General features: G+C 40.8%; 1 protein-coding gene across 1 annotated transcript in view; it reads right to left on the bottom strand.

Moving 5' to 3' along the window:
• hcn4 (hyperpolarization activated cyclic nucleotide-gated potassium channel 4) overlaps positions 1-26,040 on the bottom strand; it is a gene marked incomplete at both ends in the record, with an annotated part of 75,345 nt that overhangs the window by 18,522 nt on the left and 30,783 nt on the right. Inside the window, 2 exons of the mRNA XM_080494769.1 lie at positions 16,859-17,077; positions 21,128-21,289. Of these exons, the coding sequence (XP_080350895.1) occupies positions 16,859-17,077; positions 21,128-21,289 (381 nt within the window). The remainder of the gene's footprint in view (positions 1-16,858; positions 17,078-21,127; positions 21,290-26,040) is intronic.

Genomic DNA, 26,040 nt, shown 5'->3' with positions numbered 1-26,040 from the left:
CCCCCCCCCCCCCCCCCAAACCCCCTGCCACATCCATAAAATAGGAAGAAAAACTGTCAGAGATCTGATACACCCCATTTATCCCCAGCTTTTCAGCATATTACACTTTGATTCTCTCAGGATGAAAAGGTATTAGTTAAGTGAACAAATGAGAGATAAAGTCCGATTGCTTTAACTGTTTTGATGAGTATGACTGTGCTACGTGCAGTTTCACTTCCTGGGATTTCATAAATACTGCCGAGTCTGAGGAGAAAGGCTGACAGAGATGCAAAGATGCCAACCACTTGGAGACAGCGCTCTCCTGATGGCGTGATGGACTGATAGAAACACGCCGCGGCAGAAAATTATCTTATTGCTGCACAGTGTTTCTTGCCCAGCAGCTTCAAGAATTTCCCCCTGAGATTAATAAAGTGTTTGTATTGTAATACATTCTATTAAGGAGGTAATCATTTCACCATCAGAGTTTCTCACTGCTCTACTAAAACAAAGGCGGCTTTATGCTGCACAGATGGTATAAAAGCCAATACACTGTGAACAAGCCAATTATTCCTATATCCAATCATATTTCCTTGTTTAAAAAAAAGAATCTGCTCAGTTAATTTTGCTTTAGTTGAACTTGCTAAGCCAGCTCACATATATTTTTGGGAGGATGAAAATATGCTGAGAGAAAAAGAAACCAAAAAGTTTAAATGAAAAGTAATCCTGGTGTTTGAGTAACATTTTTGAATTTTTAATTCAGGTTTTTAATAAAGCATACTAAATATGGACAATTTGCCTGCAATTACGGGAGAAATATTTAAATTTTTGAGACTTCACACAAGGCATGCACTGACCACTACAACATGTGTGCTTCTGCTGTACAGTATTTGTGCAGGTTAGTACACAAAGAGTTGTCAGCGACCAAGACGGTACTAACCAGTGACCGGTCAAGGTTGAGCCCTGCCTCTTTGAAGTACCGTCTTCTGAGCACATGACATTTGCGAGGTTATGATATTATTTCTGTGCGCCAATGAGCCGATTAGCCTTCAGCCTTCAGCAATATTGCAGTGGTCGCCTGAACGGTACAGATTCATGTCAAACATCATCTTCTTGTTTCAAACTTCTCATTTTTCTCGACATGACTCTCTTTGGTCTCCTTCCATTTTGTACTCTTATTTTCCCTTTCTATTCTTTTAGCAATATTATTTTCTTTTATTCAAGATGCAATATTTTTTTTATTTTTTTATTTTTTTACCAAATACCACATGAATAATTAATTTCCCAAAATATTTTAGACTTTCTAATAAAAAAAATGTCCACTGAACCTCTCTTTTTTTTATCCTTTCAAATGTTGTGTTGCATGGTCAGAAGGTATGGGTCATATAATGAGGCAGGCATTTCTTGCACTTACAATTTGTGCACACATACAAATAATGTATAAATAAATTATTGCTCAGAAGACCATATAGAAATTTGGAACTGGAAAAAGTACTTTCACTATAATGCTGATTGGAGATTATGTCTTTAATAATACATTTTTATTTGAAATGATTTTGGAATACACTGAGAATCTCGTGCTTTTAGTGATTTCTGTTTCTGCACTATTTTGCTAATCAGTAAAGTGAATGTTTAATAAATTCAAAGTATGAAACACAAACGATTTGCACAATAAACAAAATTCTCAAACACAAAAGTCATTACTATTTGCACAGATAAAGTAATATGGAACATAAACAAATATTGTCACACTTGAACTGAAGGTTTTCTCAGTTCCGTGCGTCTGCAGAAGAAACAGTGGTCCATGATTGACCTGGTTCTCTTGTGTTCTGCTTTGACAAAAGAAGGTAAGGACAGATAGAAACTGATTTTTGTAGGTTTTTTTTTCCTCATATGAGTGAGTAGTGAAGTCCGTAACGGCTGTAAATCGTACCTGTTCTCTCTTTTGCATGAAGGGTTTGAGTAAGAAACCTTTTTTGAATATGAATTTATCAATATAACAGGTGGTCGGTCCAATTTCCACAAAAACAGCAAACAGCTTTAAATACACATGGAATCATAAAAAACACAAAAAAAACATCTCCTGTGCTAAAAGTTCGAAAACCAAAAACCCTGGTAAAAACACCATATATTGCTTTTTGTTAAATATGCTAAATTGATGGTGTGTATTTTTGTGCATCTGTCAGTTTGAACATGTCTTAAGCCACATGTCTTTTATGAATTCAGCCCTATTATACCTGTTGGTGTGAACCTATGTTTGGATATAATCTGCTTTTTGTTTTCCCACCGGGGAGAAACTGCTGATCAGACCTGGTGATCTTTCCCAGTCTCGTCTCCATGAGCCCAGTCTCGATGAAGCAGGTTTATATCATCGTAATGAAATATGAATTATATTATAAATTATGATCATCATAATTTATATTATAATAAGGCGAAACGGAAAAAAATATGTGCATCTAAGCAGAGTTTTCTGTGATTATTTGGCACTCATTGAATTCAACTGCAGGTGGAACAGTGACCTGATACACTGCAGTCGCTTTAAAAACTGGTTGGAAGTTTGTTTTTCTCACTTTACATTTGGCTTTATGATATCTCACTGGGATTAACGCCATAATCAGAACACTTCTCCTAATTGCTGTAATTTCATACTACTGTAGGATAGAGACATTGAATATTAATATAAGCCTATTAAGTAACACTTCATGTGATGGATAACAAGCAAACAGGCAGGTTAATGATCACAAAGGATGATTTCACATGACAGTTTGCTTTGTTTGTGCCGGTGAGAACAAATGATCTAACTCTGGTCCGCCAAAAAATGTGGGTTTTCGTTAACTTGTAAGTAAACTCTGGTGCAGTTTTTTTGTTTTACAGTGGGAAATGCCTATGTGGACTCTCCAATCGTGTAAGCACAGAAACATGAAACAAAGAGAGTGATAAAGTGTATATTGGTGCATTTTGAGTGCAATAATTACCCCAAAATACATCAGTTAGTCTGAGAAAGTATAGTTAGCCTGGGAATTAGGAAAGTGTCCTCTGGGCAGATGTGGAGTAATGACTCGTTTTAAAGGCCCCTGCATACTCTACACACAAGATGAAAGTTCGGCAGTGACGTCAACAAGCTGCCGAACAAAACGTTTGTTCGGCAGGACTGTTCATACTCTGCAACACGGTGCCGAACTCGCAGGCCACGCCCCCTCACAGCAGCCACACGTCCGTGACGCGACGGCGTTTTCACTTTTCAACTGCTCAGTTTATTTCTCGCCTCCTGTGCTGTCAGAAAAGCATTTCTCTGAACTGTTTCACTAATAAAACAGAGAATTTTTGTACGAGCACGACGTTTGTCATGTTTTCACTGCAGGAGCTGACCGCTTTGAGTGATGCGTTCAGGTGCATCACGACATGTTAACAAGCTGCGGCGCTCAGACAGTAGCGACGTTAGAAGCTAAATATGATTAAAATATTACTGATATTGATTAGTGAGCTGGAACACGCATGCCCAGCACACGTCACTACCGAACTTTCGTCTTCTACTTATGGAGTATAAATTGGCCTTAATACTTGGTCAGATGACTATATAATGTGGATGCTTGTGACCACCCACAAGCACGATTGTGTTTTTAAAGGATTCTTCTTTTTTTTTTGCATGTGTGTTTTTGTATTTTTTTGAGGGCATGTGAAGCAGGATTTATGTTTGATTTTTATTTTCCTTTTCAGGCTGATCAGGATGTATACTTCTGTTCGTTTACTTCTTAGTGAAGAGCAGCTGTTATACCTGCATGACTTTGTCAGAGCGGTTTGGTCCACTCTGCTAACCAACTCAAAACATCCTTGCACACCACAAAATTAATGTCAGGACTTCACCTGACATTAATTTGACACACCAACGTGTTGAAACGGGCAGTTTGATTTACTCTCAAAGAGCATCTTTTTTTTTTTTTTTTTTAGAATGTATTTAATTTTATCATACTGTTTTAATCCCATTGGGGAATTTTCTTTACTGAACTGACCCATCGATAGGCAGCCACACAGCGTGGCGTTTGGCGGGGGAGATGACGGGGGCCGAAGTGTTGCTCGGGGACCCACAGTACGTGTTTTTGGCCTTATGGAGGACCTCTGGGGCATGTTGGCAATCCTTGACTCAGCGGTAATGGTAAGAGAGGAAACTGGAGTCGAACAGGGTTTAGATTAATCCCATCAGTCAGGTCCAGGCTAATGAGAACGGCTCTTACTGTAAGGCAGAATCAGACTTAAGCTCCTCAACGTGTTGACAGCTGTATCCTTGGGTTGATTGTACGGCGAAATCGTGACTTAGCCTCCACAAGGCATTGTCATGCTGCTGCTTTTGTTGGATGATATCTACATCTTCTTTACACGAGAGATTTCTAAGGCCTTCAACATTAATCAAACCTTGTGTGACCAGGTTACACGTGTGTGGCATCAGTGAGGGAAACAATAAAACTAAGAGTTTTACAACATTAATCTCTTCATTGTATAGCGAAGGACAACTCTATCGACAGAGTCTCCAACTGTTGACTGTTTACTGTATTTCTGGAAGTCTTAATTGGGGGATTGAAGTAAAAGCACAACAGATCTCTGGAGTCTCTTCAACCACAAATAATCAGCTTTGGGCCTCTTATTAACTATTCCCCAAAGAGCCATGTTTAATTGCCAAGTGTTAATTAGAGATTTTAAAGGGGAGGGGCTGAGGCACCCGACTGCCATTTGCTTCTGAGGCCATTTGGGACTGGCATGCCACAACATGCAATCTCTCGGGCATCCACGATTTCCTCACCGGTTGCCAACGACAAACAGAACATCCCTCAAATGATCTCACTCTGAATAACATTACGGAAGGAGGAATAAGGATCAGGAAATCAGAAAGCTTCTGTATGGCAAAGTAGACAACGAGGATCACAAGTCACCTACAAATGAATGAAATCATCTCTTTTGTTTGGTCTCCACATCCCCATCTTTGTGTGCTGTATAAATTACCACAGAATAGAGCCGTAGCGACAGATAAGCGGCGGCTTACAGAGAGCTGGAGTGGCAGGCATACCCCATATGCACAGTCACATGTGCAGCCATCTTGCGCCCCCAATCTGGAGAGATGTAATTCTCTTTGTGTAATAATGGTTCTCCACACGCCCGAGACAGGAGGGAAAGATCTTGTGGGAATCTGACAGATCCTTAACCTGTTCCAGCTCCATGTGTTCTATGGCGCAATGTGAACAAGCTGTTCAGTGTCTAAACGTCTAACCTAAATGTGATGGGAGTGTAATTTTCTACAGAAACAATAATTATACACGAGTGGCTTATTCCTTGGTAAATAAATTAGAAAGAATAAGAAAAAGAGATAATCAACATCCAATACCTTACATATTAATCACAAATTTAAATAAAATACATGCCTGTACATGCAGCTTTCCGCTGTGTTCGCCTGCAGTTATTCAATGCTGAGGCCACTTGAAGATTTGTCAATCTAACATCATCACACTACCCAAACCGTAAAGGACCTTGTTGACTTAAGATCTTGTAGCATTTTTAAATATATATAAAAAAAATGAACTGCTTAATTCAAACATTGTTGCACCATATGCTCTGCTTTAAAAGGTGGTGGAGCAAAAGATGAAAAAACTTATTTTACTTTGGTTTCCTTTGAGTTAATAGGCATTTTTTTAATATAAGACTAATCAAAGCCTATTGTGATATTTCATACGTTAAAAATTCCACCGTTTTCACTATGTACACTATGCTAAAACCGCACTTTATAGACTATTGTTTAAAATAGATTAAAATAGGAGTAATTCCTCTGAAAACCCCAACAAAGAAGATTTGCTGCAAGAAAGATGGTGGCAGTATATGGTTGTTCTGTGTTTGATCCATTTGCACATGGAATGTTGAATCCTACACTGATCCACACAAGCAGCGTTTGTTTGGCAGCACACCGTCTTAAACTCTTTCCGTTCTCCGTTTGATAGTGCGGACGGCAGCAATCAAGCAGTAAACAGCTCCAACAACCCCAGCACAAAATACATCTACACGAACTTTCATATCTGCAGTCACGAACATCTGCATACATCTGGGGTTGAAAACACACGTGCTCACACTCCTTGCATCCGCAGACTCAGTTTAGGCAAAGCAAACCACTGGAAGTGCGGATATATTCTCGCCGAGCCAACATGAATCAAAAACAGCTTTTCTTCATCTCAGTGGGGGTCACCCTCCAAAACTCACAACACCCCCCCCCCTCTAATATTTAGTTTGATTGCTGGGTTCTTTACTTTGTGTAACAGTTAACATGCCGCCTGATTCCAAAGAGCTCATTTAAGTCTGCTCACTAGCTGCTGACAGCCCAAGCATTTATCACATGGTGCCACATTGTAATAGAATTCTATTCAGGAAAGATTATACCCAGGCTTTCTGATGATAATTTTCACCATCTTTCAGCGAAGAGCCTTTTTTTCCCTCCTCTGCCTTCCCTCTTTTCCATCTGAACACTTCAGAGAATCTTTCATAGGCTGGTTTCTTCATCACAACCCCTTAGAGGGGTTTCACTGATTCCTTTCCCATCAAAATATAAAATGTGCTACCTCGATGTCACCTCTGCATGCCAACTGGACAGATGGCCTCTTATATTGGCTGTATGGGAAAAGCAAGTGCTATTTTTAACCGTTCAAAAAGTCAATGAGAGCGGGGCCTCTGTTGCATCAAAAGCAGCGACAGTGTCACTGGACTCGATCGCCTCAACGCAGATCCTTTCCTGCTCCGACCAAACAGTGCTTCATATGGAGTTTCAGGAGTTGGCCCACGTTGTCGCCCACTGATTGTTTACCATATGGCTCGGGTCTGAAGTCAACCACAGTACGACGACGACACTGATGGTACAACGCATCTGTTCACTGAAGAACGCATCCAGCGCCACGTTGGCACAGCTATGTAATGAGAATGATTGTTCAAATGGTCATTTCTAGTTTGTGGAGCCTCACAGAGTCTGTGCGGCACAGAAATGAGTCACAATTCATTTTACTTCACAGACTGTTCGTGTATGCAAATAACGCAATTTTCTAGTCTTGCTGACAGCATCTTTGGAGTATCAACAAGGCGTATTTGGTTTTCAAACATTGAAAAACAACAACAACCTTGAAACTGTAAACTGCAGAGATCTTTGTCAGCTTGCAAGCTGGTTGCACACAAAAAAAGGGCTGGTAGCATTTCAAACACCTGCTACTGAGTCAAAATGTCTAATTCTTCGTATTGTACAGCCTCTAATCTGGAGTGCGCTCGTGTGGAGTTAGCATGCCAAATGAAGTATTAAAACAGTGGGATGTTGTTAGAAACCAAGAAAGGCTATGAGACCACCATGAGAAACTGTGATTTAACAGCCGTGTGCCGGGAAAACCTGTGAAACCTGCTAAAATCCAATATCAAACAATTTTGATCAAAGACTTTTGCCTCCAAATTAGCATGTGTGTGATCGTAATGTGAAGAAAATACCAATGCATTGACACATATTGTGGCAACAACTGCATGAGATGGGTCATTTTAGATATTATTATGTTTTACTCGTTCAGCACACAAAATGAGGAAATTGGATAGAAATGTGTTGTAAAAATGCTTCTGGATTAGAACATTTCAGTCTTGAAAACTTGTTTATTTCCGGTTTCCTCACTGGATTATGACAGTTTCTTTTTGTTCGTTTGTTTTTTTTTGTTTGTTTTTTTTTACCATATTTACATTTAAGAGAAGAACAACAGAGAAGATCATGCAGATTGTGTGATTGAATACAGTTCTGCTTTTCAATCTTGTTTGGTAGTTTTAATAATAGAAGTCTGAAGGAACAAGACATATTGGCAATGGAACAACATATTAACTGAACAAACAGAAGCCTCAGTAACACGTGGTGGAACCATAGACCGCCACAACAGCCTGGCCGATCCTCGTCACGGTGACCAGCCCGATCACACGCTGCTGAAGGATTGTTCCCATTTTTCAAGCAGCATTTTGCGCACGCACAAATTGAACCCACAAGTGTTCAACTAGGCACCTGATTGGCAGCAAATAGGTACCAGATGCTCAAAACAAGAGTAAGCTGTTTGGCATTCACAAGGAAGATTTGGCAATTTCTGTTTTTCATGGTCACAACCAAGGTTCATCCCACAAATGTGTGTTGAGTACAAATGTGTCTTTCCATCTTTCAATCCTCAGTGTTTATCAAAAGTTTATTTCTGAACTACAAAGAGATTCATACTTGTAATGACTTTTGGTTAAATCACATCGAACAGATGTTCAGGGTAATACTATTACTAGTAAAATACACATTTTGCATGTCAGCAGTGTGGAATCTCTGCATCATAACTGAAGATCAATTTTTTGTGTAAATGTTTTTATCTTTTGTTGTAATCTACATTTGGTCACCAGCTTTTAGATGCAATGTTCCTCTCCAGCACTGATCCGTAATCCAATCACTTTTTTCAAGTAATGAATAAAGTAAGATATTCCTCTTACAAAAACAGTAATTAGATTACCATTACTTTCCCGTAAGCAGGCTGCATTACTGCATTACTAAAACTGCAATTTTGTGTTGTGAGACTGTCTCGTAACAATCAGCGGTTATGGTTAAACAACAGAGACGTGTAGTGATCAACAGGAATACATGGAGCGCAGGACCTGCAGCGTTTAATGCTCAAAAATACCAACAATTACTCTGAGTAAAGTTGATAAAAACCCTAGCGTCTACTGTGCACTCTACGTGGGAAGAAAACTTTTATCTATGGCGAGAAATTCTACCTCAAATCTGAGCGAGAAAGCAGCACAGGAAAGAGAAACTCGATGAGGAAACCCCAGGTGAAATTTTTAAAGCTTTGTTGGGGCTTTGTACTTTAAATAGCCACAATAGAGTTTATTCAATTAAAAAAAAAAAAAAAAACATTTTAAAAAGTAACCTGTAAGGAGAGATCAAGGCAAACTTAGATTTAGCCATTTTAATCAGATTGCATTAACTTATAACAGCTTAAATTAAAAAATTAAAATTAAAATTAAAAACCAAGCCAGCATGCTGTTTGATATTACAGTTTTGAAGTGTAAAGTATTGCAAGTGTTTTTCTGTAACTGACGTTCTGCGACACCATCAAACAATTGTACATCCATCTGCTCCAATCTATTGCAACATTTTCCCGATTGGTTGACAAAAACCCCAAAAGAACTCACAGAGTCTAGCAAAAATAAGTGTATGACAGATCGATATATGACGGCAGGTTTGCTTTTGGCTGTGGGCGGTGACAGCAGCACTTCAGTTAGCAAATTTCCTCGCAGCCTGAATCCCGAAGGACAGAAGCAGCTGCTCCTGTCATGGCTGCCCGACGGCCATCTGAAGACAAACACCTGTCTTCCTAAAACACCGGGGACTGACCGATGGATGGTCCACTACGTCTGCATGTGGATTATGGTATTAGTCCAACATGCAAGTGCAATGGGAAATCTCCAGGAAGCAGATCCTACTGTCACACAATTGAGTCAAAAGGCCAACGGAAAGAAAAAAAACCCCAAAAGCTTTGTGTCTTTGAAGGAACTAACCCCGATAAGCACAAAGGAGGAGTGGATATAGTACAGTGGAGTAGAAATGACTATTATCTGGCTGCCAGAGCCAGATGAGCAGGCAGTGACGGTGTACCCCGAGTGTGTCTTATCACTGAGCCTTTTGGAAAGATAAATGAGAGAATCCGAACTCTGAAAAATTAATTGCAGTCTGCAATAATAACTGTTCTGCAGGCGGGGACTGTGGGAAGCAGTGGAAGCACAGGGGAGCCTTTTCATCTGGCTGGGACATTCTTAAGGTGCCTTGGGGTGGGGGGTGGGGGGGATGTAGGCAGCATCCACATGGAGAATGTTGAGCTGGTTCTATTGACATTAGTGGAGAACCTACTCACTTGCTTTACTTATTGGGATTTTTCACCTCTTTTGACTGCTTGGCAAAGCCCTGGATTTAGTGAGGTGCACTTTCATTCCTTGGGAAGATTCAGCACCACACAGCCATTACGTCAGATAATCTGTTTCCCCGCATGTCTGCCGTGGTTCTTTTTCTCTGCCCCTAACCCCCCCCCCCCCACCACCACCTCCCTCTTTCATTTAGGTGCAAACCCTCGAGCCTCTGCCTCAATTCCCTGGAGGTCAGCCTCTCCTGTCTCCTCTCCGCTACAGACGGTGGGCAGAGTGGCAGCCAAGCAGCTCGGCTCATTATCGCCCACGCTGGGCCCGCAGAGGGCATGGCAGAGTGGAACGTGTCTCGGCCTTCACAGCCTGCCATCGGGGCTTTCCTCTCCCTGCACTGGGGATGCTCGTGTGTCTGTCTCTTTCCACACGGTTTCAAGGCAAAAATCCACACTCGTTTAATGCCACGATGCTTGTTTTATGTTGGACTTATGCAGTTTCATACATTCGAGACAAAGTGTTTCACAGGGTGCAATACTTTCTGGAAGGGACAGAGAAGGCTCTCCCTGCACCTTACGGTTAATGCAGCACATGAATAACTAGTTTAATCACAGGGACGAGGAGAAATCTGGCTCCTTCTCACAGTAATTAACTTCACCTGCAGAATGGACAAAATGCAAGAATTGTATTCGAAGAGGCAGAAGTTTTAACTCTCACATTGCGGGGCCAACCAGGCAGCGTTTTAGAAGCCCGAAAGGTTTTTTTAGGTTGTTTTTTTTGAAACACGTGTCCCAGAGCAAGGAAATTTAAAAAACCCGGCTCGGCTTTGAGATGTGGACGGCAAAAGACAATCATCTGTGCAAAATAACGATGACACATTCATCCCCGCCTCTCCTCCCCACCGCGGTCGTCTAATAACCACACCTATGGCAGACGACAAGTTCCAGTTGAGCTGCAGAAGCTGCTGACGCTCGCCGGAGGAGGAGCAGGAGCATAGACCTACTGTGTATCGACTGGAGTTATACAAAAATCTAAGAGCGGGAGTCTACTTCAGAATTTCTATGTGCTCCGTGTCTTCTTTTGCGTTGTTGGTGTATTTGGTGAGTCACAGTGCCCCTAAAGGCCTGGCATATTCACAAGGAATTACTTCGAGAGCACAATATTTATTTACACCAATACTGTGAGTTGAATGAAAAAAAGTACCTGTGGTGAACTTACATGATTCATGAAACTTTTTGAGAAAAAAAATAGATGATATTGGTGAGTAATTACAATTAGTGCATTGCCGGTTGTCTGTGAAAAAATGACAATATATTATTACGAACATTTGCTGCAGATTGTAGTGACTGGAAAATGAAGAACCTGACGTTACCACAGCTTCCAGAAATGGAGACCGAAGAGGGAACGTCCTTCATGAAATGGTCCAGATTTTGAATGTAAGTAGTTGTTAAATAAATTTTTATCAGTCATAAGTATTTCCAGTAGAACCATGTATTTTGGGATGTAAGTGAAATGAGAGGGAGATTGAAGACCACAAAAATATTTACTATTTACATAAAATTGAGCAGGTCTAATGATTGTCTTTACTTGTGTTTTACAGTATATTTGTGGCGCTCCCACAATTGATAGACAAAAACTAGCGACTGATGTGACGGGAGTTGCAGCGGCGTATTTGGAAAACCTCAACAACTGCAAAGAGAAAATTGGCACTCTGGAAAAAGAGCTGAATGATTTGCGCGAAGAAGTGAGGAGCCATAATGCAGCCAATTTGACAGGTATGTGATTGTTGACATTATGAGTTTACAGAAGGATATCTTCGAACTCACGTTGAAGGACAAGCAACTTTCTCTCTTTCGTCACAGATATACAACCCGACGGTCCTGTAAGTTTGCATTATGTGAGTTTTGATATGATAAATATCAGTTAGCAGTTTATTCCAAATTGTTGCCATAATAAATGACACTTTTAAATTACCAATTACATTTATGTCAATATCTACATTGAAAACGCGAATTATTTTGTGACGTCTCAGGATGATCAACCAGGGAGGTTGCGCTCAGTACAGGAAGACTTCACTATAGAAGTAAAGGGTTCAGCTGATGAAAATCACTTGGAGGATTTGGATCTTGCAGAGTCTGTCGGCAGGTATTTGTCCAAACTTTATCTCTCTGAGGATTTTGAGTCTTTTAAACAAACAGACCAATACAATAGCTGCGAAGTGTGCACAAATATTTCAACATCATTGTGCTTTTGCAAGCTGTTGAGTGTAATAATTGTTAATGTTCCAATCTGAACTCTTCCAGCAAACACATGGTGGAGTGCTACAGCTGCAGATCTGATGAAGATGAATATATTCAGCCACTATTTGCCAGCATCACCTGGTCCAACAGCAACCATTTGGCCAATCAACATTGTTTGTCTGACCTCAGCAAAAAGGACCAGGCGTCGGCACAAGATGTCTTTCAACAACTTCCAGGCTCTGTCAACAGTATTTGTTCAAACATTTCATCCTTCTGGGGAGTTTTAGTATTTTAAGAAAAAAGACTAACTAAACTGAAAGTAACAATTTTCTCTCTTGCTTATTAAAGATCACCACAACAAAGTGAAAAGGAGACAAAGTGTACAACTTCTGACCTCTCCTCAACCCCGAAGGAAAAAGACCAATCCAACAATAACCCAATTAAGCAGATCAATGACTGTTAATCATAATTGAAAAATGACTGGATCAGTTGGATGGGCTTTATTTTACATATAGTTAATTTTAATAGCTGCACTAACTTTGGTTGAAAAGCTGTTTAACCAGCATTGTTTTACACAACAAATGTCATTTTGTTTTTCAGATTTGGGACCTGGAAAAAAATACATGAGCAGGAGACAAGAGAAAAAAGCAAAGAAACAGAAAAAGAGAAAAGCTTCTCAATGGTGAACCTGAGACACCAAAGCAAAGGAGAATATCTAGGAGATATTTTCAGCTTCCCTTGGCTGACCCGGGGGCCAAACTTTCAATCCCCACTGTATAAAAAAATAAAAAAATGTCAAAAACATCCAAATACTGCTGCATGACGATGAGTCTTGTTAGAGTCCAATATGTAACAACGACCCAAAATGTGACAACGACCTGAATCGTGATCAAATATATAGTAATAAAACTGATGATACTGATGATTGGAGAAATAGATGACAGACGATAGAAGACAGAAGACTATAAACAACTTGGGCACCAATAATCATACATACATACCATAAACATATATAGATTACTGACATGCAGTCAGAGTAGGCAGTGCCTCCTCAAGGCTGAAATGAAATGAATGAAAAATTAAATTTTTGTACTTTTTGATTCGTTTTGATTATAATAATTATAATATATTTTTCAATTTCCAGTCGCTCACAGTACCTATAGGTTTGAAAGTATCAGCATTTTGTGCTTTTCATAGGCCAAATGACTCAACTTCGCTATTTACTGGTATGACAGAGTCACTCACTGCTGCACTGTCTTACTGTGAAGGCCACTTCCTCTCCTGAAGGAGGACTGGATGTCTGAGGGAGTAAATCTTGGTCACCACAGCTTAGGTGTCTGTGAGTATATTTGATTAGTGTGGAACAAACCATGTTTCCGTTGGGTGCCGGTGATTTGATATGATTCTCCTGCTTTTATTGGAGTCAACTTAATTTATACGTATTGTTTAGTTTACTTTTCTTTTTCCATTTATTGGCTCTATTTCATTTTGGGAAAAATTATATTTGGTTAAAATAAGGTGTTACTGATTGAATCCAGGTCCTGCCCCAGTGTACAACTACACCCCCTCTATTTATTAAGTACCGGTACCTGGGGCTGGGGTTAGAAACGTAAAAAACATTTCAAAATGTCCTTTATTTTGAAAACCGAGAGTCTGACTCTGGTCTGAGACGTTACCATAAAATTCACGATACGAGTGACCATGAAAATCTCGGAGCAGCTCACTTTACCAAACAGAAATGAGGGACGGCTGGCTGGACCACAGTCGGGGGCGTCTCTAGACCCCCTGGGGGCCGAGGCAAGAAGGACTATGGGTTCCCCCGGCCCCACAATAATGATGAATGAAGTCCAGGATGACAGATCAGTAAAGAAATATGTTATTAAATAATCAACATAGAAGATAACTATTTCAAACTTTACACACAATATCTGAATGCCAGAAAAACAAACATCTGAAATGTGCAAAATGTTAAGTATGATAAAAATGCAACCAAGCAAAAATAACTACAAAAAACAAGGAGTTGAAGTTGGAAGTAAGAACTGTGATACCTTGGTCTTAAATCTATAGACCACTTGGAGTGCAATGTTTTTTTCTCTAAAAGGCAAATGCAGCCATAATATCTTCCATATCGAGGATCTCTGAACATCTGTCTATGGAAACCAGTGCTGGTCCTGTGAGCCTCTCCTGGCACAACAGGACTTATGGCATACTGTGCAAGCACAGCTGGAATACTTCTTAAAATAAAGCTGCTAATATTGGTGTAAAGTAAGACTAAATATGTGCTCTAAGTTTATCATGCCACAGAAGTGTGTTGTTACTGTCAAATTTGAGTGATTAATATATACATATGTACACACTTTATGAATGTGTTTAGAAGAAAATGGCTGAATTCACTTTACACAGACTTACATGTAAACTTAACTTTTCTGGTTTTGGTGGATGACTGGGAGTTTGAGACAAAGTGTCTGGAACTAACTGGAACTAACCTTTTTATAATGTAACACACACAGCTTACACACTCTCACTTACCACCATCACATTTTTTTCTTTTCATCATCTCCTTGTTTTTGTTTTCTTTTCGTTTCATGGGCCCTGAGAGATTTGTCCACTTAGTTTTTTCAGTGTGTTGATGAAGGGTAGTAGTGGGGCCCCATTAGGGAGGTTCCCAATGTGTCATTGTCGTTGTGTCACTGATATCTGCCATTTGTCGGGGGCCCCCCTTACTGGAAACTAGCCAGTTACAACTCTGAAAGGCCGATGCGCTGTCGTTGCAGCGTCGAAAGCAGTTATATTATTTTGTCATTGAAATTGACTAATGTCAGCCGTTCCTCGGGGCCCCCCTTTAGCTCGGGGCCCTAGGCAATTGCCTGTGTTGCCTACCCCGTTTTGACGCCTCTGCTTATGCATCGTGTTGAGCCGTGTTCATAGTGATGTGTGGAGGGAACTATTTTGGGAGAAAAAAAATCGCTTTAGCTTGTGCAGACGTGGCCTGAGAGTGACAGTTTATAAATTTAAGATCACATGCTGGCATGTTAATTCTCATGCTGAGGTTTGGTTGAGGTCAGCTTAAAAAAAAAAGTCTCTTTCTGTGCACGTGTGCAGTGCTTTGGTTGAGAAATGCCACGAGACTGAAAACAAAGCAGGTTTTTTTAGACTATGAAAAGAAATGTTGGATAGACCTTTGAACTTACAACATAAACATATAATTGCAATATATTTCAGGAGATCAGGAGTGGGGCAATGCCAGACATATTCAAGCTCCAAGATATGTTGAGGGGGGGGCAAAAGAGCTGAAGAGGGGGCATGATCGATGAAGATAGCGCTGTCTTGTATGAAGGAGACGGCACTATAAATAAGATCCTTCTTCCTCCTTTTCCAGGTCGTGAATCAGTCATATTGGAAAAGACATGCTTTTAGATTCAGGAGGACCCTTGACACTCTGCAGGGATATTACTAGTGCCATCAAGCCTATTGTGGAGAGGAATTATTGGGGCCACATTGTGAATATCGTGTTTTTCTTCTGCATTAAAGTGACCCAGTGACACACGTGTTTATATTTGTCTGCAAAGTCTACAGAGGAACTTAATGATTCATTGTTAATCATTTACTATTGACAGATTCCAATAAAAGTACAGGTATATGACTTCACAAAACATTATATGATTGGTAAATTAAGTTTATTGATTTGAAACGTAATTTCAATTGCGCATTTGTTCAGTCAGTCTTTCCTGTCATATTTGGATCATAAGGCCCGAAGGAGGAATCAGGAGTCATTCCATGATTGTTAAGCTGGTACATAATGGACCGTGTGTTGAATATTTCTTACTGTGTGGAACAAACAATGCTAACGATTTAGCTACCGTATAGTGCGATCCAGTCCCATGAAATGTGGCTCAGATAAGAGTCTCTACATTACTTTTTGAAACACTGAGACAGATGTGGGCATGCGTCATGGTAGCAAAATCTTCGGAGTATTGCTTTCTTTTAAAATAAATAGCTCCATCAAGAGTGGCCACCTGTCCACGGTGGACTTCCCCTTGCGCTGGGATCGGCCACGGTTCATTAAAGTGGAATACAATAGGGATGAATTGGTGGACACTTTATATCTACTGTTTATCAAATTCACAAGCTCACAATATTAAAATTAATGTCCTGAGCCTCTGTAAAGCTTGGTGACAGCAGGCTTGTTACAATCAGGTCTGTTTGCAGAGAAATATCTGATCTCGAAGATTTAATCGATTATGTCTTTGAGTATGACACTTAACTTTCAGGTAGATGTCACTTTGCATAAAATTGTCTGTCCGTAATGTGAAATACATCCTGTAAATATAGAATCCCTATTATCCTAGCGCAACAGAAAACGACACTGACACAGTTCATATAAGTAGTATATGATGGCACATATGGTTGTGTTTTGTTGATTTATATGTATGTCAGTGAGCAATTCAGCGTTTAGCGTCGCTTTTATGTTTTAGCCCATCAGTAGAGGCGGGTCTGCAGCCTCAGTGGCAGTTTGTGTTTGTAAAGTGGGTGTTTTTAATGTGAGTATTCACACTTTTCTCAGACGGACAAAGACCTTTTAATAATTTTAATTCAAAAGAAAGCTAATGATTGTTTTTGTTGTTTGCACTAAAACACTTAAAAGACTGTAATTTAATGACTTGTTTCAGAATCAAGTACGACATGACAGCCAACACATCATGCTGACTCACCTTTTCCTGGTATTGCCGTCGAGACGAGTCCAGAGACTGGATTAGTGCGGTGGCGTGGCCCACAAACATGGCGTAGCAAGTAGCACCCACAATCATGCTGAGGATGGTCAGCCACACGTCTGTCATGCCCACCGGGGGATACATGCCATACCCAATACACAACATGTGGCTCATAGCTTTGAAAAGCGCGTAGGAGTACTGCTGTCCCCACGTGTCGTTCTAGAAGAAACAGAAGACAGGGCGAGTTAGAGTGGTAAAACTTCCGAGCTCGCTCATCTCGATCTTTCAAATTCGGGAGTCCACGTCATATTAAAGGTCAACGAGGACCCGGGCAGCTCGCACACGTACATGCACACCAATTACTTAAGACAAAACTAATGGCAGATGTCCACTTGAAGCAGTTGAAAACAGAGCAGCTGGCTGTGTAAAAACAAACATTGCAATATGCAAACATTTGGAGCAAGCAGACATTTGGGCAGGAGCCTAAAACCGAGCCCTGAGAATGGACGGATCGAGCGTGAGACACTGGAGGCTTGCATGACAGAAAGTAGGTCAGCTATTTAGAAAAAAAAAAGTGATTTCACTGTGAGTTTTCTCATTTGTAGATAAATTGCCCCTTTTCCTTTAGATCCCGGTGGTAGTCCATGGCAAATCAATATCAACTCTCTCCTGGGGGTGACATGTCCAAATTGCTTTCAAACTCATTTCCACAGCAGAAAAGCCAAGACAGATAGCAATTTTATTAGTGCCCTCCTGAAAAGGTAAGGAGCGATGACCCAGCAAGATAATGGGACAGCTACTGTAAAAGAAGACAAAAATGCCTTTTAATGACTCTAATCAGAGTCAAACCGACTGTGACCGGCTATATCAACACAAGCAAGCTCTTTGTTTACCAGGTAATGTGAGCACAAGCATGAGGGGTTTTCCATCAGAGGGGTACCTGCCCCAAAGGCCTGAATTAATTCAGAATGATATATTTGTTATTCTGTCACAATGAAAGCCATTCTTCTACGTAATGCAATTAATTAGACAGTGTTTGCTGTGTGAAACAAAACAAACTCTATTTTGATGTTAATGAGAGGCTACATCTCTCACACAGGGATTTAAAAAAAAACAAAAAAACCTTATGAATATCTCTCCTCACATTTCAGAGCCTTCCTGCACTACTTGAGCCAAAGGACTGCTTTTGGGGGCTGGATTTTAAGCAAATGTTGAAATGTAATACCACTTTTTGCAGTGATGTTTAGTCACTCATAACTATTATATAATCGATAAAGTCATTAAAATTCAGTCTTCATGACAGCTGCTGTCTCTCTCTGTGCCAAATGTTAGCGTTATCATCTGCCAAAGCTTTTCGTCTGAGCACTTACTGTTTTTAAATCTGGAGTTTAAGGGAGAAGGAGTTGCTTGTTGGACGAAGTGAGTTCTCTTGTCATCAACATTAAAAGATGTCTTCTTGCAACATTAACATCAGTACTGTCATGTAGTCTGTACACCAAATAAGGCTCCGCATAACTGCTCAAGAGGGCCCTTCCCTTGTGTGAACAAATGCAGTGGAGCACTTGGATTACCGACAAATTCAAACAGAACAAAATATTGTTGTAGGCTCCACCACTTGACTTCTGACTCATGTAACTTCAGCTGAAAATAATGAGCGAGTGAGTCAATAGACCCACACAGAGGTGACAGCTCAGCTAATGTTCCACAGCCACAATAATACAGATACACCGTGTGCTCGCTATCAAGGCATCCTAAAGGAAAGAGACAAACAAAAGTAATACTGGATTTATTGTTCTACGTAACTAGTTATGGCCTCTGGTATGATTTTTCATTTCATTCTGTCATTGGGCAAATAACTGAAAGCAGGTTGAGCAATTGAAATAACAACTGTGTCCATTGGTGTGCGAGTATGTGACCAACACACTATCAGACTGTTGGAGCAGTATAGTCAGTGGTGTGCAGTCAGGGGCAGCAGGTCTAACACTAGCCCTTTTAAAAAATGATTTTTCTTTTTTTTTTATAATTAAAAAGTGATTCTGAAGTCTGTGTCTGGAGTCAATTAGGTTACTTGTTCAGCATGTAACTCAAATCTGTGTAAAAAATGGTATTTTATATACAAGCAGTAGTGTGGTCTTTGTAGGAACATACAGAATAGTGAACGTCTCATACTCTCTGTAGTATTTAAATCTGTCTCACTTTGTTGTGACATATTGTCTTACGCAATGTCCCAATGAATATGCATCCTGCTCATTATTCGCATATTTAAGATGTAATTTCATTGCCATTCACACAAAGGCCAAGGAGCATACTGAATGAGTGTTTCCTAACAAACAGTTATAAGCCATAGGTGATCCCTCATTATGCTAATGTTGTTGGGAATGAAATGTTGCACAAAGTAAAATGAAGAGTTGTGTAAAGACGTGTCATTCTTGGGTGTACTGCTGTAAAGTGTGCACACACGTCACTTTACCTTAATCGTGAGCCACAGTTTACAATATGTTGCCTGACAGCACAGCCTTATGTAACCAAAGATTAATTCTCTTGCAAGTTGGCTTAATGCATAATATACTGAGGGTAAATAAATATTTCATGGCGGTACAGAGAACAGAAATTAAAAAAAATATAAGACGACAGATTGAAAAAAAAACCCACATGTCTCAATCTACATCTGTCATTATATTCAAGGAAACAAAAAAGTTGCTTATTACATAGTTTGTTCCCAACTACTGACACCATCCCGGACCAGGACCTTCCACACCAGTGTGTACTTCCTCATGCACAGAAACAGGTACAAAAAAAAGCTAAAATTAGCTAAAGTGTGAAACATCTCAGGGGACAGTGTTTGCAACATCTGTCATTTCTTGCGCTTAAACGTACGAGAGGCGGATTCAGTGAAACAAGTGAGCATGTCAGCGAGGCAGTGAGGCATGATGAACCGAATACATCATACCTTGAGCGATGTAACTACTCATGTGACATCTGTTCTGGCACAAAGAGCCGAGCCAACAGCTGATGAGAAGATGCTTCACGTACGTCTCAAACTAAGCTCCTTCGTGTGCATCGTTTTGTCCTCGGCTTTTGATCATGTGTTTTATTCCTCTTCCTAATCTGCCATCTTTATGCTAATACTGTGTTCTCTCCACTTCACTGATTTGAATTACAAATTGTCTCTTAAAAAAAAAAAAGTAATGTAAATTTTCCAACACACACACACACACACACACACACACACACACACACACACACACACACACACACACACACACACACACACACACACACACACACACACACGCACACACACGCACACACACAATTACAGCTGTGATTGCATCAAGCGCAAACAGCCTAAAGGATCGAGGCAATAAAGGAAACACGTTTGGACAAAGTGTCGCCAATTCAACTATTCAATGTGGTGAGCTTTTATTTAATCAAACAAAGGCACAAACAATGGCCTCTTGTCTCTCATATTGACAAATGTATGGATAAACCATCAGGTAGGGTGTTACTCTAATCAGCTGCATTGTTCAAGGACTAAATAGAACTTGATTTATCAGTGAGTCAAAGTGAAAAGCTGAGCATTGGGCCGACATCAAATCAATTGTCGCCATAAAACATGGCGATAACTCAGATTCCTTTAGAGCCGCCCCCTTTTATCACACGCAGAGTTAACATGAGGCAATCAGCCACGGGCGACTCGCACATCAGGTGTGACACAGTCCACTTCCATAAGCTAATAAAGGCCAACGCTGTAATGAGTGAGGCCTCAACACAGACTCCAGTCCACAGCTGTTACAATGCCACTGAATTAAAGAGCAGCATGAGCACTCTCTGGAAAATGCTAAACCAGTAATGGATGAGTTGAATTGTGTTCATTTTGTCGTTCTAAATACATATGTTATGGACTCTTTATTAACGACAGGTAAATGCAGGAAAGGTAAGAAAACGTCCCCTGCGTTCCCAACGTTCCTTTACCTGTCGTAAAAAAAGAGTCCGTAACATAAACATTGGATGAGGCTTCCCTGTCCACATCTGAACGACCAAATGTCCAAAGCTTCAACTGGACAAAAGTGAAAAGAAAAAAAAAAGATATGGACAAATCCCACACGTAAATTTATTACATTAAGGGTTTAAAATGACAGATAAACAAGGACATCTTTGCCAGGAAAGGGTTTTAGTATAGTAATTACTGACGGATGAGATAAGACAGGTCATAATCTGATTCAGACAGGCAGGAGGACTCTGTGCAGGAGAAGCAGAAGCACTTACCACCATCTTATTTTTGGACACCCAGCAGTCGGCGGGGAAGTCCTGCAGCATGGGCACCAGAAACTGCAGGCAGCCGTCCCAGTGACACAGCAGCAGCATCATGCCGATCAGGTTGACTATCCGCACCATGGCGCTGGCCAGGTCATAGGTCATATGGAAGATCTGAGGAGCGTCAGAAGCAGAAAGCAGGGAAGGAGTTAGGGCACAATGACTCAACACGCTAATGGCCAAATCCCCGAAATCTCCAGAGACTGCGAAGCACAGTCACACATGCACACATCCTCCGGGGGAGGTTTTCCTCCTCCACATGCAGTCCAGAGACCTGTGGGTCTGGTCTCTTCACAAGTCATGCACGCACTTTTGTGGCATTGGAATTAGACGACGACATACTCAGCCTGGCGTTTTATGTCACGGGCGTCCACTGGGGACAGTCAGTGGACGGGGACCAGTGCTTTACCTACTGCTCCGCTCTTATCATCAGCCACTCAGCCAAACACAATAATGGTACAAGGGTCGAGGTGGCTGCACTCTTGAGGTGAGAGCGTCTGCAGGCTCGGTTTGTTAATCCTAATGATAAATATACTCATAAGGCTCGCCAGGACTTCTGGGCTGGTGTAGATTTGAATGGCCTCAGCCATTCAAAGCCTCTTAATCCCATTGAAGACCACAGTGTGCACCGCTAACCTCACTGCTCCTTATTAAAATCCACTCAGTGCCTTTAAAGGGCTGGTGACTGAGAGGGGATATTCCATCTTTACTTTGGGAGACAAGGGCGTCTTCATCTTCCGTCCTCTTCATCACTAACAACAGTGTTTAATGATGGTCCTTGCCCCCTGTTTATTTTTTCTTCCTCCCCCATCTGAATGCATTCAAAAGTGTATTTTTTTCCCTTTGTGCTCAGGTTAGGGGAAGGGGCTGGCTGCAGCTGCTGCACCATCAAATCACATCAATTTAATACTGTCAAAAAAAAGAAAAAGAAAAAAAAAAGCGAGCGTGAAGTCAGAGGTATGCCTGTGAAAATCTTCCTCTCACATTGTGCAGAGACATCCTGGCTTTCTTATCTGTCCACACCACAGATACACACTGAGACTTCCCCGTGTCTCCTCTCCGACTCTGTCGCCTTCTCTCTTTGGGCTCTTGTTCAAAATGTTTAGCCCCGGGGCACTTACACATCACCTCCGCTGAATCATTCGCCCAGCTGCACCTTTTCCTCGCTCAACCCACCGAATCCCCTCATCTCCTACACTTGGTGCTCACAGCTGCACGTAAAATATGAGCTTTTATTTTATTTCCCCTCTCCTCATGTTTTTTTGATTTTTTTTTTTAAAGGAGAAATTTCTCCTTTAAACACAGCACCTGATAAGTTGTGTTAGCTATTATGCAAAGTCGATGATACATTTCCTGTTGGAGCTGTAAAGGCGATCCATAGCATGAAAGTGTTAAATTCACTCTCTGCCAAATGAATAAATAATGAGGTGCCCCTTTCCATCTTCTGCATTGAGTGGGATACATTTTTCATTTTTAAAAATTGGTATTTCCAGACCGGAAAGGGAAGAGACATACCATGCAGTGGTAGTGCTTTAAAATCTATAAAAACTCTCCCTGTCACAGGCAAATTCAAATATATCAATTCCTCTGACATTAATGTCACTGATATGAAAGGTACACCGTTCTGCTTGCATTTTACATCGTCAACGAACAAAACATTTCACCTCAAGGAGACTGTAAAGAAACTATTTTGTAAAAGGAGTTTTTTTCCAAAAATATTAAGGACATTCCACATAATAGTAAAATATATTTAGACAAAAGGAGACAGTTATTAACAAAGAGGGATACAGGCTTTTGGTGGATGTGGAAAAATAAAAGCGTTTCAGCTGGAGCTGTTTTGACCGGTCTTTTGTGAATCCGCCAACCTTAGAGCAGTACAATACTGACGTAGTGAAGCACTACATGTAAAAGGAGCACAGTTACCTTCAGTCTGCTGAATAGGTTTCACCATGAGCCTCTGAAATGGTTCATTTCAGGACACAGCTCTGCTTTGTGTAGGTTTTCCTTCGACCTGTCAATACAGTGAATACCATCAAAACTCCACAGTGTCAGCACGTTTCTGAAGTAGATGAAGTCCTTTCAATATCTCATGGTACAGCCTGAACGACTCATTACTGCTGAACAATAAAGTCCCGCTACTTTCCTACTGCAGATGTGCCCTCGAAGGGCCCGGCGCTCTTAAATAATTTGTGGAGGATGAAGCATATGAGAAGTGTGACTGGTAAAGCCACACAAATCTCCGATTGGTGGCCCAACTGCACTGTGATTCCCCTATCTGCCTCCGCAGCTGTAATCAATTCAAATAAACCCCACGCCAAGCAGGAAGAGCTGTTCCAGTGATGAAAAATTAAAGAAGATTGGTTCTGTTAGAGGTTTGTTAAAAAGCCATTACTCCGAGGCAAAGACACGAGGCTCGTGCATGTCTTCACCTTCTTTCTACTCGACAAAAAAAAAAAAAAAAAAAAAATGCCAGAGAGAAAGGGATATTTGTGTTCACCGTAACGTAACATCAATTAAAAAAAAAAGGCACTGTAAAGATGTATTTAACACAAGTGCACAGACCGCTTGCATACACAGCACTGCACAACATGGCATGTTACATGGGGGGATGATGGATGGCTGACCACTTTCTTTTAATTGATAGGAACACAGAGTGTGCCTGGCAGTATTTAACATCAGCATAAACAAGAGAGCTTTGATTGATGAGGGCACAGAGACGCTGCACAAGTTTCATACAGGGGGCTTGTTTTTACTCTCACAACCCTCATTAAACGTTGCCATATGACAGGTGATACCAAAATGGTTTTTTCCCCCCCGATCGTTAATCAAAAATATGATTTGAATCATCAGGCAAAGACCTGTTCCAGAAAATAATCATACTTCTAAACTTTACAGTTGTTATGATCGTAATGTGATTTTTGTTGTTGTTGTACTTTTCAACTATTTCCACCCAAAATTATTGATTCATTGGTGACACTAGATAAATAGAGAAATCAGACACGCAACACACACATACACATGATATATTTTATAACCTCCAAGCTGGAAAATGTATGAAATATTAGTTTGCTTTTATTTTCAGGACAGGAAGTTTTGTACTTTACCGTAGTTGCTGGACGTGAGACACGTGCATAGAGCAAGCTTTTGCATGGAGGATTACAGGTTCAAAACCCAGTGCTGACAGGTGACTTCTCCCCCAGTGCCCAGCATGGCGGCACACTTCTCCTAGTCTGTGTAGTTAAATTAACTATGAAGGGAACGAGTTAAATGCAGAGAAATCATTTCCCTCAGGGGATTAATGAAGTGGCCTTCCTTTCTGACAGAACCCTTAAAATTCACCGTCAATTAACAAACATTTAATTCTGGATTACGACCAAGTACCGAGGAATATCAACAAATAAATTGCAATCAAGCATCAGAACTCAAAAACCAAACAGCATCCTTGTGAAGCAGTGATCAAGCAGGGGGCCGGCAGGCGGTGGGAGAGTAGATGGAGGCAGCTGCTGCGTCATCTCCAACAGATGGAGTGAGAAGAGCGTGATCCAGGTGAGAGAATAGATGCATATGTCCCACGGTGCTGACGGTAGCTGCCCAGACACAGTCAATGTCGCACTATATGGAGGCATCTGGTGTTTGCTGCTCGCGCCGCTAATGATGATGAATGTTTGGCATGACGGCATCTCCACACATAAGAGAAAACAAAATTCTCCTCTCGTGTCGGTTTGCTGATGCCATTGTGTGCGCTGAATCTCTAACGCGTGTCTTTCCGGGCCACACAATAGAACAGTCTGCATGCAAGCTTGACTCTCTTGCTCAAATCAGGTTCAAATGCAAAAGTTGAGTTACTCAAGCAGTAGATGAACGATCATTCGTCCAGTTGACATTTTATCACTGTCATGTTTGTAGTCTAACACAAAAATGAAACGAGAGCTACACTCAGTAGAGTGCAGACTTTTGCCAACATCACATTTGTTTGCGGAACTGCGTTAGCATCGCTCGCATGCCGCTACTTCTTATCGATGCTCAATAGCCCGTCAGGTAGCAACATCAATGTGTGGAACAGTGAGCAGGGAGCGTCTCCATGGCAACAGATGCTGATCTCCTTTTATCTCCATGAGCTTCCTCTCCCATCCGTTCAGGAAACAGTCGTCAACATCCTAGAATCAAATCAATTCGTCCTTGGATGATCATCCCTGAAGACTTCATGCAATTCGGTTTAATAGTTTTCCAAAAAAGTTGGTAAAATACCAACTTCTTGTACATACATTTATTCGTTCAGACATACAAACCAATGAATAAATACACGCAAGCGAAAACATAATATTCTCGGCCAACTTTGTTGGTCACCCAACTTTCGTAGGCAAAGGAAATAAGCCACATTATAATTGATGGATGTACAGTAGAGATAAATGTGGGCTTTGAAGGTTCAGTATTACACAAATTATGGATTTGCTTGTTTGTGCTACAACAATGGAGTTTTGAATGTACATTTCCAAGCATGAATTGCATCTTATTGAACACACAATAAAGCAAATGCACAAAATTGATTTTGTTGATTTGAAAATATTTGTGGTTAATATGAGGAAAAGTACAAAAGCTTTTGATTGATACAACCGATGCATTTAAGGTTAATTGTCGACACTTCCAGCCTCTCAGTGTGAATGTGAGTTTACATGTGATTATCTCCTTGTGTTTACCCTGCGATGGACTGGTGACCTGCCTTGCCTTCGAACGCAGTAAATCTGGGATCAGGTCCAGCATGGTGTGACTCTCGCTGTATAAAAGATGGACGGATGGACAGTGGTGATTCAATGGAATCCGTCTTTTTCTCTGCCAACAGTGCTAATTATGTACAAGTACTGGAT

This window comes from Blennius ocellaris, assembly GCF_963422515.1.
Source record: "Blennius ocellaris genome assembly, chromosome: 1".
In the NCBI taxonomy this organism is placed as follows: Eukaryota; Metazoa; Chordata; class Actinopteri; order Blenniiformes; family Blenniidae; genus Blennius; species Blennius ocellaris.
Note: the sequence above shows the minus strand (reverse complement) of the source record. Positions and strands in the feature narration are given on the sequence as shown.